Here is a 19,161-nt window from a genome sequence, read left to right as displayed (position 1 = left end):
TAGTTGACCCTTGAACAACACAGGCTTGAACTGCTTGGGTCCACTTATGTGCAGATTTTCTTTGATAAATACATTACAGTAAATGTATTTTCCTTACATTTTTTTCTCTAACTTTATTGTAAGAATAAGTATATACATATATAACATACAAAATATATGTTAATTGTTTCTTATTGATAAAGTTCTGGTTAAGAGCAGACTATTATTAGTAAGGTTTTGAGAGAGTCAGTGCCCCTAGCCTCCATGTTGTCCAAGGGTCAGATAGACACACACAGTTGTATTTTCACAGAAATAGGATCATTTCATAGCTTTCCCTCACCCAGTGTACAGTAGACAGTCCATTTTAGTGCAGTAGAAAACACTTCAAGATGTGAATTTTAATTTGTGGACACAATGTCCCAAAGCATCGCTCTCCTGAACCATTTTAGAATCTAGATTTATTATTATTTTTTTATGTTTATTTTTGAGAGAGGGAGGGGGAGAGAAAGAGGGAGACACAGAATCTGAAGCAGGCTCCAAGCTGTCAGCACAGAGCCCTGCCTGGGGCTCGAACCTACAAACCGTGAGATTATGACATGAGTCAATGTCGGACACTTAACTGACTAAGCCACCGAGGTGCCCCTAGAATCTAGATTCTATAAGAGAATTTTGGACTACAAATCCTGAGTTCTTAGAAGCCTTCCCAGAAACTGAACCAAAGGCTCTAAGAATCCATCCAGTACAGAAGGGGGAAACTTTGAAAAAATGGGAAAGAAATGCCTATTCTTTTTATTTTAGACAGTCTGCACTCTGAACTTGGGGCTTCTGGTTCCCTGTGTAACGTAAATCTACAATAGTAAAAGGAAACAAAGTAAGGAGGAGTGGATCAAAAACAGAAAGGTTAATAACACTGTTTTTAAAGTATTTGGGTCCAAGTCTGTATTGTAACATTTAAAAGATAACCGATGCACCTCTGAAAGCAAAGCTGGGGTTTTATGACCATTCCCATTCATAGCCAGGGTTTCTCCAGTATAACTTAAAAGGACTTTCTGCATCAGAATCACCTAAGTCACTTAATAAAAATGCAGATTCTGGGCTGGACTCCAGATTTGCTAAATTAAAATCTCTGTGGGGTGAACCTAAGAATATGTATTTTTAACCAACTCTCTTGACGATTCTTAATGTTACCGACATTTGAGGCAACTTCCTGAGGGCCTCAACCTACCACATTCTCCATGATTTGTGAACATGAAAGTTTCTATCACTGGAGGGATCTCATTTCAGCACAGCTGAAGGTATAGCCAGAGACTATTCATTATCAATTCACTAATCTTAAAATACAGAGGAACACTGACAGTTGGCCTCAGATTAGTTCATTCAGTGTTCCCATGAATAGATCCTATTCAGTGAATGAATACTTTAGAAATTTGGAGTGCTTCTTAATGCTTTGAAAGGAAACTGATTAGGGGCACCTAGGTGGCTCAGTCGGTTAAGTGTCAACTCTTGATTTCAGCTCAGGTCTTGATCTCATGATTCATGGTTCAAGCCCTAGTTCGTGGGTTCGAGCCCCACATCGGGTTCTGTGTTGACATCGTGCAGCCTGCTGGAGATTCTGTCTTCCTCTCTCTGCTCCTCCCCTGCTCGTGCTCACACACGCACGTTCTCTCTCAAAATAAATAAACTTAAAAAAAAAAAAAAAGAGGTAACTGATTAAATGATTCAAAAGTTCTACTTACCTTTGTGTGAAACCTCTGTAAGGTTTAGCATCAGAATCTAATAGATTATTAATATTTGTTCTAAGTGACTGACCTAAATATATTTAAAATCATTACTAGTTTTTCTTTATGCAAAGATTTTTCTAGCTGCATACGGAGTATTTACCACTACTCTGGTATATATACACAAATATGCATGTGTGTGTGTTCACATATAAATGTAATCCATCTTATCATTGTTACATAACTGAGATATAAACATCATCTTCCTCTGATCATGTTTTCAGCACTGAATTGAGGCTGGGGGGCCGGGGGAAGAAGGCTTTAGCTTTCAACTAATTTTCTTCTGCAGGGTAATAATAGTAACACAAGGTAATCAATGTTAATATATTTTTACAAAAGACCTGATGCATATTCTGTTAATTCATTCAGTATTCATTGGTTCTAGGACCTGTTCTAGACACAAGGAATACTGCAGTGGGGAGAAAAGAGTAAAAAATCTCTGCTCATGTGGAGCTTAGTGGACAACCTGTTAACTCTAAGTCCTGGGGCTTCCCAAACTAAATCATTTTTATATATCCTGGATAAATATTTATTGGGATGTTTAGGACACTGATTGTAGGTGCACTGCCATTTATTTTCCTATTCTAGTTCTTGGACACTATATCTTTTCAAGTTAGGTGATGAAAAGCTTTCAATATAGATGCGAATAGTGATCTCATTTTAAAGTTTTACTAGTTAGAACAGACATTTAAATAAAATATCATTTCTGTTTTCAGTATCACATCAATAAGCTGTCAATCATGACATCAGAGAATCATTTGAACAACAGTGACAAAGAAGTAGACGAAGTTGATGCTGCTCTTTCAGACCTGGAGATCACTTTGGAAGGAGGGAAAACATCAACAATTTTGGTATGGTGAATCTTTTTCCCTACCAGTTTAGTTTGAATTCTTACCTTTTTGTGGATTTAATGCTTTAGAGAACACAGGTGTTGACTTATCAGAAACTTTCAGGGAAAATTTTTAAATTAATATTCTAGTCTCTAGGATACAGTAAAGATAGATCTTGAGATATCTGCACATTCTCTCACAAGCAGTGGAAGAACATTTCTGCAGAGTAAAAGGTAGAGTGAAGTCATGGTAACATCCATTCAGTGAGCTTCACATTTAAAATGTTACAAAAAGAGAAAAGCAGATCTTGGGAAAAATTTTAAATGCTAAGTTTAGTTTTAAAGCTTAGGAATTAGTTGTTACAGAAGAAACACTGACCTAAGGGCTGTTAGGATTTTATAAAATTTTCATGTGCAGATGTAAACAATTTTAGCTGAATTAGAATAATATGTTCTTATAGGTTATATGAACTGCCATTTTGATCACATTTTTTATTAGCTTTGTATGCCACTTAAAAATGACTTTGTGGAGGGGCGCCTGGGTGGCACAGTCGGTTAAGCGTCCGACTTCAGCCAGGTCACGATCTCGCGGTCTGGGAGTTCGAGCCCCACGTCAGGCTCTGTGCTGATGGCTCAGAGCCTGGAGCCTGTTTCCGATTCTGTGTCTCTCTCTCTCTCTCTGCCCCTCGCCCGTTCATGCTCTGTCTCTCTCTGTCCCAAAAATAAATAAACGTTGAAAAAAAAAATTTAAAAAAAAATGACTTTGTGGAGTGCCTGGGTGGCTCAGTTGGTTAGACTTTTGGTTTCAGCTCTGTCATGATCTCATGGTTCATAGGATTGAGCCTCACGTTGGGGTCTGCGCTGACAGCGTGGAGCCTGCTTGGGATTCTCTCTCTCTCTCTCTCTCTCTCTCTCTCTCTCTCTCACAAAACAAACTTTAAAAAAAATGGCTTTGTACATATGACCATACATTATGATTGTACTTTTAAAACCTTAATAATCTGTATGTTATGTAATTCGTTTATTGAATAAACTGATACTTGATGGCAGATACTAAATATTAGAGTTTCAAATTTCAAGAAAAATCAGAAAAAAAATGATTTAATTCTTTCCCTAGGGTGACATCACTTCTATTCCTGAACTTGCTGACTATATTAAAGTTTTTAAGTAAGTACAAAAGGGGAGGAATTCCAAATATTAATGAATGACAAGTATCAATTTTGTAGTCACATTCATGTTGGAATTTACTTTAACATATGCATTATGAATTATGAGAGAAAATAACCATCTTTACCAAATTAAAATTGCAGTACTCATGAGTTGTTTTATCTGATAAACATTTTTCTTAAAGGGGAAAAGCAAAGATTATGTAACCTAGATTGCATCATGTAGACTGAAACATACAGTGGCATTTTAGTATAAAACATCCCCTCCGGGTGAAAGCAGGACATAATGAACTATTATTGCCAGCAGTTATTTCCTTGTTCAGAGCCCCTGATTCTACTGAATTTTATTCATTTGTTCAAGGCATGTTTTATAATAAGGTTTTTGTGTATCTTATCTAGACTTTTATCAATCTGGATACAGTCCACAGAATCTAGGCATTAAAGCAGAAAAGGGAGAAAGGAGAGGAGGTGATATGGAATAGAAGGTGTGAAGCCATTATGGAATAAGCCATTTACTGTAGCTAAACATATAACAGCTTACCGTATGGAAAGTTTCTAAGATAAGGGCATGATTTCAGATGCCGCTCCCTACCCCCTTTCTTCTCGCATTTCACACCTTTACTTACCCACTCTCTGTCATGATTACTGTCATCTTCGTGTTGGCCTTGGGTGGCAAGTTGAAGCACCATTCAGTTACACCCTGAGAGAGACCAGTACCCTCGTTCAGAGAGGCTCCAAAGGCAGCCTTGCACACACTCAGGAATCTGCTGGTGATTACAGGACCTAGGAGCTTTCCGATTGGTGACATTTACTTCACCTTTTGTTTCTTGTCCTTTCCATGTGACCTGCTAGTGTTAGAGATGGCTGCCACTGACAGAAATACTAGACTGTTGGCCCTCCTTTCTCCTCTACCCATTCACTGTTTGAGATCTTCCTGAGTAGATTGATCGAGAGGGGACAAATCCAATAACAGCAACAATGAATATAACATGCTGGCCCAAGGGAACTTAGTTGAATATATGTAAAAGTTGGCCTCAGACTTTTAATGTTTTGAAACTTTGCTGCTAAAACATACTGTTGATAAAGTTATTTCAAAGGTGGTTTTTCTCTTAATTCTGTTTGACATGTAGGCCAAAAAAACTGACTCTCAAAGGTTACAAGCAATATTGGTGCACCTTTAAAGATACGTCTATTTCTTGCTATAAGAGCAAAGAAGAATCCAGTGGCACACCAGCTCATCAGATGAACCTAAGAGGTAAGGAAAGCCTTGGAGTGACCAGTGTTGATGGAGAAACTTTCTCTTGGCTAACAGTCAATAAACTTCGCTTTGCTGGGTGGGGCAGGGGTGTGTTTCTCAGCAGATACATTACTCCTTTATGGTACTGTTTTAGGTCTAGATTCTTTTTTTTGGTACATAGTTTTTGTCACAATTTCAAGCATTCCATTTCCCACAAATATTTCATTGTAATCTCTTTGTACAGTCTTCATTTGAAGTGATTCCACTTTTCTTCTCGTCAAGTAAATCTGTGGTGCCTCTTTTCTCATCCTCAGCATTAGGTCATTCAGGTTTTCTTCATTCTCATCCGTGTTGTAGTCCTCTCCGTTTTTGCTGGCTTTTCCCTTCCTCATCAGCATCCTACTCTTCTTCCTGACTTTCACTGATGATAAGCTGGTCCCCCTCACGACCCCCAGTCTCTTTTTGGCTCCACAATGGGGCAGCAGGCACCTATGGGGTTTGGCCAACTTCTTAACCCTCCCACAACACCTCTTCCTGAACATTTTCGTTCGACAGTCTGCTGTCAGTTTGGCTCCTGGGGTAGCCCCAGGATACCCCTCTGAGGCTCCTCCTCGTCAACAACCTGAATCTCTTTGGTTTCCTCTTGTCTCTTCAAATCCAAAGCTGTCACTAAGGGGCTGGTATTTGAGGCGCATGTTATTGGACATGTTTCTACTCCCTTGTGGCAACCTTGTTTGCTGTGGCCTGAGTTGCTCCTGGCTGAGGACTCAGAGCTACTGGCTTTGGTCTTTTTTTTTCCATTTCACTCCCCACTTGGGTGACTTCTTTGGTTCTTCACACTGCTCCTTCATTCCTTTTATCTGACTGATGCAGTGGTTCAGGCAGAAGGAGAATTTCCTGTCCAGGTTGGTCTGGTTCTTCTAAGGCTAGAGGACATCTTGCTGCCTCCTGCCATGATTTTTCTGCAGGGTGTTGCAGAATGTTGATCACCACTTCACTTATAGGGATATTCACTAAAACCATTTGGCTCACTTCCAGCGAGAACTGCTCTCCTATGTGCCCACACCACACTCCCTGCACCCTTGGCACCAGCATGCTTGGTGGATTGTCGTCTCACTGTTCCACACTCTTACAGCAAAGGCTAGAAAACTAAAATACATTTTCTGGACTTGTTTGCAGTGAGATTTTTATTCCAATCAGATGCATTCATGTAAGACTTCAATTCCCAACTAAGTTAAGGGGTTGGAGAGGCAGAATTGAGAAAGGAGCATGGTGTTTCCAGGCTATGGAGCTGCGGGGTAGCCTCCTGGTTTCGCGGCCTGTTGGTTGCAGTTCCCTTGGCAGGCTAGTTGTTCAAGAAGTTCATTCCTATCGGCCCAACCCGTTTCTCCTCTGGGTTACATTTTGCATGTACATTTATCATTATATGTAAAGCAATATGCCTTTCTAACTAAAAATGTCCATATTTGGACAAAAGTACCCAAGAAGGGGGCCCCTGACTCATTCACAGAAATTATTCTCAAAATATTGTATTTATTGCTTAAAATATAAAGGTGGTTTCCCTGATCTATAGTCTTCATTTTCTTTTCTACATAGTACATTAGGATATTTTTAGTATATTTCAACGAAATGTCCAAATCTCTGCTCTGTGTTCTGCTCACTAGTTATCTGAACTGTTGTTTTAAAAAAAGGAAACCCCTGACCTGGGTAGAAGATTGCTCTGCCCATGTGTTAGAATACTGTAATTTTCCTAAAACTTTGAATTAGGCTAACTGCCTTTCTCTCCAAGACCCATGAGTTAACTTTTGGGTCTCTTTTGTTATTTGTTACTTTTAGAATCTGTTGCAGCTCTTGTTCCTGCTTCTGTCCTCAGCTGCCCAGGACCAGCCCAGATGATCTGCTCTTGATTTAGAGACAAGATCTGTCTTCTGGCCCCTGCTTTCTCTAACCGTGTTACATCCCTAACCTTCCCCCCTGCATGACTGAGAAGTCAAGTCCTAGTATGGAAAATGGCTTACAGTGTGCTGTCATCCTACCTTTTCCATGTCCTCCCAAAAGAGCATTTTCCCACACATCACACTAAGGAAGATATCACTAGCCTAAAAAATCAAGTGGCTTACTTCCTGTTCTGCTACTAAATAAGCCCTATGATTTTAGAAAAATAGCCCATTTGGACCTCAGTACCTTCCTCTAAGAAATGAGAGTGTTCTCCATGCCTTTGGACTTTGGACTAGATGTTCTCTAAGGCCTTTGGAGATCTAAAATGAAAAGTTCTAAAAACAAATTCAGTTCAAATACTGATTGAATTCCTGTGCCCCAGCTGTGCTAGATCCTGGAGACATGATCAGGAGCAGGTTACAGACCCACCCCTCTGGGTGTTTAGAGCATTTGGGAGATAAACAGTGACAATTTGGGCAATGAATAGTACTTTAAAAAGTAACAGGTCCAAGGAGGAGCAAAGATAAGGGTGTGTGCTGTCTCAGTGTTCAGCGATGGTGGGAAATATCTGGCAGAAATAATGCCAGAGTTAGATCCAGTGTCTAACTCAAGGCCCATGGAAGGAAGGAGAATTGGTAAAAATCTTGTGGCAGAGACTGGTATGCAGAAATTCCTGGAGAAAAGCATCAGCAACCACAGGGGGTTTTGTGCTGTTGGAATGTAGAGTTCAAGGCAGAGGATGAATGCTTCCTAGTGGCTATTGAATCTGATTTCTACATAGATGAGGGACAACAGCTGAAGAAATCAGCATGTTTTGGAGGATAAAAATGTTAGGGATTGTTTTTTAAACTGGCAGCAATGAAGTGTCACTGAGAAAGTATTAACATGAAAATAACAGGATCCATTCTATTTATATTGGCTACAGTATAGAGGAGTAATTTTAGAACAGTGACAATGATCCAGATTAAGGTGATCAATATGGATGGAGAAAAGGGTTCAAGTTCAGAAGATCCTGAGAAAGCCCAGTCAGCAAGCATCCTGAGTGATTGATTTGGGAGAGGCTCATGGGGAGGGACTTATTTCTGGCTCGTACAAGTTGGATGGATAGAGTTGAGAATATAGAAGAACTTATTTCGGGGAGAAGGACAGTGAGTTTAATTTTGGGTTATTTTAAATTTGAGGTGCCTGTGGGATAGCTGTTGGAGGTAACTTGTAGGCCACTGGATCACGGGAGATCCACACTGCAGATACTGATGGTATCAGTTTTAGCGTTAATGATAAATGGCAGCCATTAGAATGGTTGTCTATAATATGAAAAGGCTAAGAACAGAACCCTGCAGAACACCTGTGTTTGAGATACAGGGCAGATTAGAGGAAGGGAAACAAAAAATGCTTACGGAGACCATGGAAATGAGACATGGTGGGAACTAAGATAAAAGTTGTTTCAAAAAGGACAGCGTAATCACTGGCATCAAATACTACAGAAAAGAAAGATAAAGACTGTGAAGCCGACATAGCATTTAGCCACATTGGAGGTGGTTGGTGGCCTTGATGCCGAACAGATTGGAGCGGATTTCAGTGGCCTTTTGAGTATGGGCGCCAAAGTACAGTCACTGAGAAGTAAATAGGAAACAAAGATAGTTTTTTGATGAACTTTACCTGTAATAAGGAGAGAGGAAAGAGGGCAGTAACAGCAGAGAGAGGTGTAAGGTGGAGGAGGAAGGCATTTTGTTTCAAGATTGGAGAGACTCAAGGAAGTGAAATGCTGATGGAAACATCACACTAGAAATAGAGAAGTAGTGTCTGGGAGAGGAAGAGGATCTCTGTAATGGAGCAAGGTTCCTGGGATGGCAGAAAACAGCCCACTTGGGATCAGAGAGATGCCATCCCACTGTGGGAGTGAGGGCAGCAAGCTTTATCGGCTGTGGTGGTAGGAAGCTGTGTGACTACTTCTGATGGCTTTCTTGGAAAAAAGATATGAAGTTGTCCCCTGAGAGTGAGCGGTATCGGAGGCCTGAGAAGATTTGAGATAAACATTGTTGAGAGTGTCTGAAAACACAGGATGCAAGTGTTGAGGGCCAGGTAGAGTTTGGGAATCTATGAATTTCTGGTGAAACCTATCTGCTTGGTTTTGTGGTTTTTCTCCCCCTCCCCTCCTTAGAGTGCTCAGCAGCCTATTATAGGCAAGTAAAAGCGAGGTGGTTGGATGGAGCCAGGGTTAAGGTCTTGGTTAATGTGTATTAATGGAAATACGGTGAGTCTAGGGAGTTGGATGTGATAGCTGGTGAATGGTGTCCAGGCTGGACTCAGGAAAAGGAAGAAGTGAAAACATGATGGGGAGAAGGTGTCAGGGCTGCAGGACTCAGAGAGTTTGAAGACTGCGGTTAGAACGTGTCAGAGGAGCAGCAATTGGGCTACAGTGAAGCGTGGCACGTTGCCATGGTCATAGGTACCCGAGGTGGCACGGAGTGAATACTGTCTGAGATGTGTGGCCTGACAGGTGCCTCTGCGCCTACAGTAGCACCTGAGTTACCGTTCACTATGCCTCGCCAAGCTTTTTAGGTTTTTTTGGTGTTTTACTTTTAAAAGAGACATGATTATGGGATTGTGTACTTTTAAGTCTGCTTCAGTGAGTAATGAAATCTGCATAAGAACTATCTTCAAACATCTCCTCTTTGTGTTACCTTTGCAGATTAAATGCAAACTTCCTGATAGTTTGTAATCCTTGTACAGAAAGAGGTAAATGCTGTAGCTAATATTTTTTAAAAGAAAGCAAACAGGGAGAAAGTCCACTAAATTCATGATAGGTGTTTCTGGAAAGGAGAAGAGGATCTTCCATTTATTTAAAATGTTCTGTTTCTTGGGGCGCCTGGGTGACTCAGTTGTTTTAGCGTCTGACTCTGGATTTCAGGTCATGATCTCACGGTTCACGGGATCGAGCCACCGTCCGGCTCGACAGTTGGGCTCTGCGCTAACAGTGTGGAGCCCGCTTGAGATTCTCTCTGCCCCTCCCCTGCATGCGCGTGCAGTGCCCACTCCCTCTTATCAGAGTGCATAAACATTTAAAAAAGTACGATATTCTGTTGTTTTCAATACAGTGCTTTGTATTTGTTCTTTCTTTGTGGTAGATGTAGAGAGCTTTATTATCTTGTTCCTTATACTCTCCGTACAGAGAGATGTTGCTCCGGTACACAGAGCAAAGTGACCACAGGCCCTGCTAACAGTCTAGGAGCCTACTTGATGGTCTTAAGACACATTGAGGGTGATAACTGGAATACCGTTTAGAAAGCTCTGACATGTCTGTTATCTTCTTTATCCTTACAGCATTCCTGTGAGGTAGAGTTTTAAGGTTGGGAAATTTGGGTTTAGAGATGTTCCACAAATGGGCAGTAATTAAGTGACAGAGAAGTGTGGAACAAGGTCAGATTGCAGGGTGCCTCTCCACTATGTTACACTGGTTACTACTTGTTTATGCCAGCCATTATCCCACCATCTAACTGAGTGTATGTTCAGCCCACCTGTGTGCCCTTCTGTAAAGCTGCTAGCTAATGCTTCACAGAAAAGGCATCATTAAAAGTCCTTTATTCTTGGGGCTTCTGGCCAGTAGAGCAGGCAACTCTTGATCTCAGGGCCATGAGTTTAAGCCCCACAGTGGGCAGAGAGGTTACTTTTAAAAAGTCGCTTATTCTTACCAAAATGTTATCCCTATACATTTAGCAACTTAAAAGTCCCAAATACCTTGAGATTTAAGGAACTGAATGATATTAAAACAGCACAATATCAAACTTGTGGGGTCGTGTTTTTTGGTAATATCCTTTTAACAGGACCCTTTCCTTCTCTTCAATGAAGTTTTATGAGAACCACAAACTGCATTATACCCCTTTTCTACACTAGATCTCTTTTGCTCCACCTCAAACAATTATTGGGCGATAAAACCTTGCTTCCCAGTTTAAAGATTCCAAAACAGCAAAATTCAGCATGTTAAGATACCATAAAATGAGACTACCTATAGCGACTTGTGATTTCTTAAAGGTAAATTTGACCATTTTAATAATTTTTTTATTACAGGATGTGAAGTTACCCCAGATGTAAACATTTCAGGCCAAAAATTTAACATTAAACTCCTGATTCCAGTTGCAGAGGGCATGAATGAAATCTGGCTTCGTTGTGACAATGTAAGTTTTCCAATTAAAAGTGTGAACTTCAGTTTTCTTCAGTTCCCTAGTGAGTTGACCAGTCGTCCTTACATTTTATACTTAAAGGACCCATCATGTGATACATTTCATATTTCAGTATTTCTTTTCAACAGGAAAAACAGTATGCACACTGGATGGCAGCCTGCAGATTAGCCTCCAAAGGCAAGACCATGGCAGACAGTTCTTACAACTTAGAAGTTCAAAATATTCTTTCCTTCCTGAAGATGCAGCATTTAAACCCAGATCCTCAGTTAATACCAGAGCAGATCACAACTGATATAAATCCTGAATGTTTGGTGTCCCCTCGCTATCTAAAAAAGTACAAGAACAAGCAGGTATTTGATTCATTTCATTTCATCTCTTTTCTTCTCGTATGATTTTGTACATGTACTGTAAATTTAGTTTCCCCTGTTAAAACTTTGTGGCTTTAATGATGGTTGGATGGCCTTCAGTCAGTTAAGTCATTTTAAAAAATGTTTATCATTTTAATAGGACAGATCATAAGGTAAAATAGTAGGAAGCATATTTATTCTAAACAACCTAAGGAAACCGCTCTGTTAACAGGGTGTTCTTTCAGGGAATTGAAATGGTGTGGATGCTTTGAATTCCTTAATTCATGCAGTTTTATTCCTTATATATGTGTGGTATAAAGCACAGCCAGCATTTCCTGGCAAAGTCTAGAACAACTTCTCACTGTCAAAATGGACTTTTCCAGCTTTGGAGATAAACTTTACAATGGTAGAAATAGTCTACATTTTAACATCGTCTTTTCTTAACAGTCAAAAACCTAAACCAAGATTTGCGTGATGTGACAGAGTTTGGTAAATTTTGATTGAAATTCACTGCTTTTGTTCACTTTGTTTAGAATTCCTTTCCTGGAAATTAATACCATAAAAGGATTGCTATTTAGGAAAATGGTTCTTCAGTACAACATAAAAGGTTCTTTGCAGGGGAATTTCATTTGGGATAGCCCCCAGTATTCTCTACACCAAACATCATGCCATAAAAGGCAAAGGCTTCAGTGTGAGGTGGGGTGAAGGAGGCCTTTAAAATAAATATTTCATTTCTATCTAGTTTGATTTTTATCTGTTAAAGAATAATTTTAAAACATTACTGGGAGGGCCCAATAAAATACCCAGAACACTTACTAATTCTTAACTTTAAATATAATGTTTATCATATGTGTTTGAAATTACTTAGCTGGAAATGTTCAGAAGGTTAATTACCAAGTATTTGTCTTTAAGTTTCAGAGGTTGTGTAAGCTACATGGAAATTGTTTATCCCACAGTCCCTACAATGTGGGAGTAGTGAGGAATGGAGGAAATGCTGCCCTGGGGAGATTTGTGGAATGTAGATTGTAAGTTAAAAAGGGAAAGTGAATCAAGTACTAATTTTATTTTTTTATTCTTCGTTATTTCATTTAAAAATTACTTGTAAAAAAATCCTTGTTTCTGAAAGTGAATTCATTTGCCTTCAAAGGCAAGGAACAGTTTCAAATCTTAGCAAGATTCTTTCACTGTGAGGTACCAGGAAAAAAAGATCTTCAAGTCTAACTGTGAAGACTGACAAATGTTAGCTTAGTTGTCAGAGATGGGTACTGAATTGTTTTCTCAGAAGCCTCTCAAATGATTGTTTTCACTTTTAAAAGATAGTTTTCCAACCCTGATTTCTCAACTAGATTGTCAAGTGAAAATTCTCTGGGGGACAGAAACAGTGACTATTTGACTGTCTTCAACTGGTGAGGTGGCAGTATGTGTGGTCCGTGGTTAAGGATTCTTCCAGCCTTGTCTTCCATGTTGGCATTTTATCAAACACACATTCTTTTGTAATCCTTCTTTCCCTGACTAAATTTATGGTTGTTCCCAGAAGGTAGAGAGCATGTATTGCCCTGACACCTAGAAAGTGCTGATTGGCAGAAGTTTAGTTGCTTATTGTGTGTCACATGCTGTACTCGTCGTTGGACATAGGCCTTAATAGTTAAACTATATAGTACAGTGGTGTTCAGGAGTCCAGTAGGATGAGGTCCGGGCCATGGGGTCCTTTATTCCTATCAGGGCATAAGATTTTCCTTTGGGCCCACCAATACAGAGAATTTGTTATATTTAATCTACTTTAAATCCCCAAAACTGTATATTATTTAAACTTGCTATATATATATATATATATATATATATATATATATCCTTATATGACTGTGACTCCCAAACTGCATTTTTACATTTTAAAGAAAAGAGTTGTTGGGTATTTTATCCATGTTAATACAAATTGAAGTAGACTACTGTGTGTATAGCCACCATTCCTAGTGTAGTATATAGCATCTCTTCATTTTCCCTTCCAGGAAAAAGGATGCAAAAAACAGATGGTAATTGAGGGGGGTTGCTTTTCTTGTGTAAATAAAGAAACAGTATGGTCACTGCACTTATTTTATGCCTTCAACTTATTTCTGAAAAGTGGTGCATGGGTCATATTATCTGACTCAATCTGAAAACATTAAAGGTTTTTGAATGTTAATTTTGATTTCCTACTAAAATCATTAGCTCTGCCCTAACCAGTAAGAACTGGTAAATAAATGAGCAGGGGAAAGGGTATTTGCTCTTTTTTATTTTTTTCCCTACAAATTTCTACCCATAATTTTAGTAACACTTAACAATCTAAAATAATATGGAAGTGTTTCTCAGTATTCAAAGTGGAAAGTAATCGCTGCTTTCTCGTTTTCATTTTCATGCTTGCATTTACTTTGCTTGGTTTCTACCTGAAGGAATTTTTTTTGCATGGTTTTTGGCTGGAATTTTGGTTTGCAGGTTACCGCAACTTTTTCTTTGCTTCATTGCCATTTTTTCTGATTGCCTTTTTTTTTCTTTCTGCTTCCTTTTTCTTTCCTCGCATTGCCATCTACAGCCAGGCTATATAAGAGATTTGGTAAGTTCTCCATATTTAAAAAAGAAAAGGAAAGAAAATAAATACATAAAATATTTAAAGCCCTAGCTACAGTTCCCCCCCCCGCCCCACCCCATCGCCTTCATGGATTTCCACTCTTTGTGGGAGTAGTCATCCCAAAGTGAGTATAATTTAAGTTAAAAGTTAACTTTCCTAATGATACCTTTAGAAATTAAAAAAAATCTTTATGGTGGTTTCAAGTATTAAAGGTGCTAATAAATAGTCCACGAATTTATATTGCAGGTACTCATTCTGATATTGTGTTTTGGTGCTAAATTTAAAACCTGTCATGTACAGGATTAGAACATACCGTTTTATAAAAGCAAAATATGTGTGTGTCCTTGGAATATGTTTTGGGAGTGGCAGTTATTACTCCTGAAAGTACTTTTTGTTTCTGGATATATGGAAACTGAAATCAAAAAGAAATACATCAAGGTTTATTTTGAAGAGTCATTATTTAACTAAAATTCCTAAATGTGGCTTCAGAAATTTCCTAATTCCAACTCTTAGAGGTAATTGTGGGGTGGGGCACAGTTGGTTACTTTTGTTTTGCTCCTGCAATGAAAGAATATTGTCTGATGGTAAAGGTGATGTTTAATCATGTTTAGATAACAGCAAGAATCTTGGAGGCCCATCAGAATGTAGCTCAGATGAGTCTAATTGAAGCCAAGATGAGATTTATTCAAGCATGGCAGTCATTACCAGAATTTGGCATCACACACTTTATTGCAAGGTCAGTGGTTCTGCTACTAAACATCTATGTATAAATCTTAATGTGTACGTTTTTACTTAATCTATTTCAATTAAACATTTAAAGTACCTGCTGAGATCCATTAAGCAATTTTACAGTAAAGAGTATCGAAATGTATTTTCTATTCTTGTAATTTTTACTTTAAAAATTCAAAATGATTGGGCTGCCTGGGTGGCTCAGTCAGTTGAGTGTCTAGCTCTTAATTTCGGCTCAGGTCATGATCCCAGGATTATGGGATCAAGCCCGGCATCGGGCTCCACGCTCAGCATGAAGTCTGCTTAAGATTTTCTCTCCCTCTGCCCCTCGCCCCACTTGTGCATTCTCTCTCTCCCCCCAAAAAACTCAAAATGATAGCATTTCTATTTTTACTTATATAAGAATATCACTTTTTTGAGAGTTAAAGGGCACATCTTAAAAACAGGGGCTCAGTTGGTTAAGCATTCAACTTTGACTCAGGTCATGATCTCACAGTTTGTGAGTTTGAGTCCTGCATCGGATGAGCCCCACTTCTCTTTTTCTGCCCCTCGCTTCACTTGCACCCTCTATTAAAAAAAAAAGAAAAACAGAGCAACATTCCTCCCACCCCCAACGTGTTTTTAAACAGTTATTATGTTTTAATACTATAGGTTCCAAGGAGGAAAAAAAGAAGAACTTATTGGAATTGCATATAACAGACTGATTAGGATGGATGCTAGCACAGGAGACGCAATTAAAACATGGCGTTTCAGTAACATGAAACAGTGGAATGTGAACTGGGAAATAAAAATGGTAAGCTAGGGTTGGGCACCTGGGTGGTTCAGTCAGTTAAAGCATCCGACTCATGGTTTTGGCCCAGGTCATGATCTCAAGGTTTGTAAGACGTAGGTCCTGCATTGGGCTCTGCAGTGTTAGCGCACAGTCTGCTTGGGATTCACTCTCTCCCTTCCTGCCCCTACCCTGCTCATGCGCACACTCTCAAAATAAATAAATAAATGGCAAGCTATAACAATGTTACTTGAATTAATATGTAGCCCTTCTGGGGCACCTGGGTGGCTCAGTCGGTTAAGTGTCTGACTTCGGCTTAGGTCATGATCTCACAGTTCACAAGTTCAAGCCCCACGTTGGGCTCCGTGCTGACAGCTCAGAGCCTGGAGCCTGCTTCAGATTCTGTGGCCCCCCCTCTCTCTCTGCCCCTTGCTCTCAAAAATGAATAAACTTCAAGAAAAAAAATTTTTAAATATATATATAGCCCTTCTAAAACTTAAGAATTAAAAGACCTATAAATTCTATAGATTGTTTGTACCATTACCTCTTAAGGTAAAGTATAAAACATGGTTGGTTATTCATTTCCCACTTAAACTTGCCTAGTTCATAACTAGCCCAGTTATTAGAACTCTAAGAATATAATGATCTGCTTAGAAGATTGTTTTCCTGTAATGCTAAATCCCTTTCACTCCTAGTAGTAGCTGCTGTTTATTGAATGCCTACTCGGTGCCAGTCATGATGCTAGATGTTTTTGTATTTGTCCCCTATTTCTAAATCTCACCACAGCCTTGTGCGGGATAGTTGGATTGTCCCTACTTTACAAATGAGGACACTCACATGTAGAGGCCTGTGGGCCATGATTGCTATGACCACACACTTAGTCACAGAATCAGGATTCAAAGTCAGATGCTCAGGGGATCTAAAACCTGGCACAGCTACTACTGTATATCATGCTGCCCCTAGACTTGAAGTACATAAATATCATTTAAACAATCTTCTGCTGATAAGCTGTGTGTTTTAGGGACATTGGGTTTGTTGTAGCACTTCCTATTACTGCATCGAATAATAAGTTACTTTTCTGTGGTTAACCTTGATCCAGAAGCAGATAACCCATCCTCCTCCTGATACATTGTAGGAGCCTAACACTATGTCACAGCACCTATGTCATTTACCTTCATCGCGTCATATAGGCATTTTGTCATTTCTCATTATCACAGGGGCAAGTACAGTACAGTAAGGTATATTGAGAGACAGACCATGTTCCCATAACTTGGTTATAGTATATTGTCATAATTCTGTTATTGTTAATCTCTTACAGTATCTAACTTACAAATTAAACTTTATCATAGGTATATCTGTAAAGGAAAGAAAAGCATAGTGTATGTAGGTTTCAGTACTATCCATGGTTTCAGGCATCCACTTAGGGTCCTGAACTATATTCCCCATGGATAAGAGGGGTTGTTACTGTATTCAAACATGATACCTAAAGGTTAAGTATCTGAAGCAAATATTAAATTAAATGCAGGAAGTAGGTTTTCTCTCAGGCCTTGAAGAGAGACATTCTCATTAATTGAATCACCAGAGACCATTTGGGAACATAATGACCTAAACCCTTTGCATTCAGTCTTCCTTTTCAGAACATGAAAACTAAAAAAGAGTCGGGGAGGGGCTAGTCAACTTGTATTCTTTTGGAACTGAAGGCATTATTAGTTTAGGATTAAAAAAAAATTGAGGGTCGACAAATAGTCTTGTGATAGGGCAGAAATGAAACAGCACAGTAGCGTCACTTATGCCTAACCATGTGGAGTTTTACTGAGACTGACAGTTCTTTGTCTTTGTTCCAGGTCACGGTAGAGTTTGCAGATGAAGTACGATTGTCCTTCATATGTACTGAAGTAGATTGCAAAGTGGTTCACGAATTCATTGGCGGCTACATATTTCTCTCAACGCGTGCGAAAGACCAAAATGAGAGTTTAGATGAAGAGATGTTCTACAAACTTACCAGTGGCTGGGTGTGAATAGAAATATTGTGTAATGAAACTCCATGGCCATAACAATATTTAACTTTGAAAGCTGTTGTTTGTTATATGCTGCTTAATAAAGTAAGCTTGAAATTTATCATTTTATCATGAAAACTTTTTTGCCTTACCAGACCAGTTAATATGTGCACTAACAAGCACGACTATTAATCTGCTATCATGATACAATATATGGACATGAATATGGCACACATTCCTTAGGGCCAGGAATTGAAAACGAAAGTAGTGGGCAAGTCAGGAACAAAACATCACTGATTTAAGCTAGCCAAACTGAGAAACTCAAGCCATCTACTTTAAAGCTATCCAGGGCTTAAACTATATGAAGTCTATTTATCATGTTTAATGCATGTGTTTTAATGTATAATTTGATCATGTGTTTTAAAAATGCCTACTTTCTGGTAGCTATTGATTCCCCATCCCTCACTCCCATCCCCAAATAAATCAGGCCTGTGGAAGATGCCTGATATTCAATAATGTTATTGTTTGACCTTGAAGGAAAATGCTGTTGGTCCCTTATGCTTGGTTTGTTTTTGTCCTTGAATAAGCATGTATGTATATTGTCTTGTGTTTTGACTTTCACACCCTGTTGTATTACAACACTTTTAGTATTCACCAGCATATTCACTGTCTGCCTAAAATAATGCAACTTTTGCATTACAATATGAAGTAAAGGTCTATGAAGTATGCATTTTGTGTAACTAATGTACAAACACAAATTTTATAAATTGTACAGTTTTTTTAAAAACTACTCACAACTAGCAAATGTCTTAGATGTAGCATCTTTGCATTAATTAAATGCTTTTAAAAATATAATTAATGTGCAGTTTTCATATCTGCTAAATTAAGAATGACTTCATTATAGTCATGATTTGCCACAATGTCCTTAACTCTAATGCCTGGACTGGCCATGTTCTTGTCTTTTGCGCTGTTACAGTCGGCATTGGTGCTACAGTCAAAATTCCTAGGTCACATAACCCAAGAGGGGGCCGGGAGGGGTGGATTACCAGTATTGTCCAATAATCCATGGTTTAAAGACTGTATAAATGCATTTTATTTTAAATAAAAGCAAGATCTTTTATTTATGTTTCTTTTTGTACTTTGTGTTTTTACTGTTTCCATAGCATTAACCGTAGAAATGAACTCTTGCCTTTGGGAAGAACTTTGCCTACATCTTGTGTTAGAACAACTTGCTGGTATCCAGAGTATCACCAGATAGTTGATACTTAATCTCTAGGATAGATTCTTCCACCCCATTTTTTGTTCTACTACTTAAAAATGAACCGCATAATATTTAAATATTAGATTGTATAAACAGAAATATGACAAATGAACAGACATTGTTGCCTCGGGCAGAATTTGTTTTAAACGGCAAAATAACTCCTGGTCTAAAAGACCACAACTCACATGTATGAATCTGCTCCCTGGTGTTAATGCTAATTATATCATTCAGATGCAAAACTTCAGTCCTGGACTTTTTCCCTTTATCTGTTGCATTTAATCAGGCCAAGTCTGGTTGGTTTTTCCCTCAGGCAATCTTTTGTCACTGCTATCATGGACACCTGAATTC

At 38.9% G+C, this 19,161-nt stretch overlaps 1 protein-coding gene across 2 annotated transcripts in view; it reads left to right on the top strand.

Moving 5' to 3' along the window:
• The window catches only part of FERMT2 (FERM domain containing kindlin 2), a 93,196-nt gene extending 74,516 nt beyond the window's left edge, over positions 1–18,680 (top strand). For both annotated transcript variants that reach the window (XM_047861129.1, XM_047861128.1), the window contains exons 8-15: positions 2,474–2,608; positions 3,704–3,753; positions 4,883–5,007; positions 10,996–11,102; positions 11,237–11,458; positions 14,669–14,793; positions 15,438–15,579; positions 17,400–18,680. In XM_047861129.1, coding sequence (XP_047717085.1) covers positions 2,474–2,608; positions 3,704–3,753; positions 4,883–5,007; positions 10,996–11,102; positions 11,237–11,458; positions 14,669–14,793; positions 15,438–15,579; positions 17,400–17,573 — 1,080 coding nt within the window. In that variant the 3' untranslated portion in view covers positions 17,574–18,680. The remainder of the gene's footprint in view (positions 1–2,473; positions 2,609–3,703; positions 3,754–4,882; positions 5,008–10,995; positions 11,103–11,236; positions 11,459–14,668; positions 14,794–15,437; positions 15,580–17,399) is intronic.
• The last annotated feature ends 481 nt before the right edge of the window (positions 18,681–19,161 follow it).

This window comes from Prionailurus viverrinus, chromosome B3 (genome assembly GCF_022837055.1).
Source record: "Prionailurus viverrinus isolate Anna chromosome B3, UM_Priviv_1.0, whole genome shotgun sequence".
Classification (NCBI taxonomy): Eukaryota; Metazoa; Chordata; class Mammalia; order Carnivora; family Felidae; genus Prionailurus; species Prionailurus viverrinus.
The sequence above is the reverse complement of the archived record's forward strand: the minus strand, read 5'-3'. Positions and strand labels throughout refer to the sequence as shown.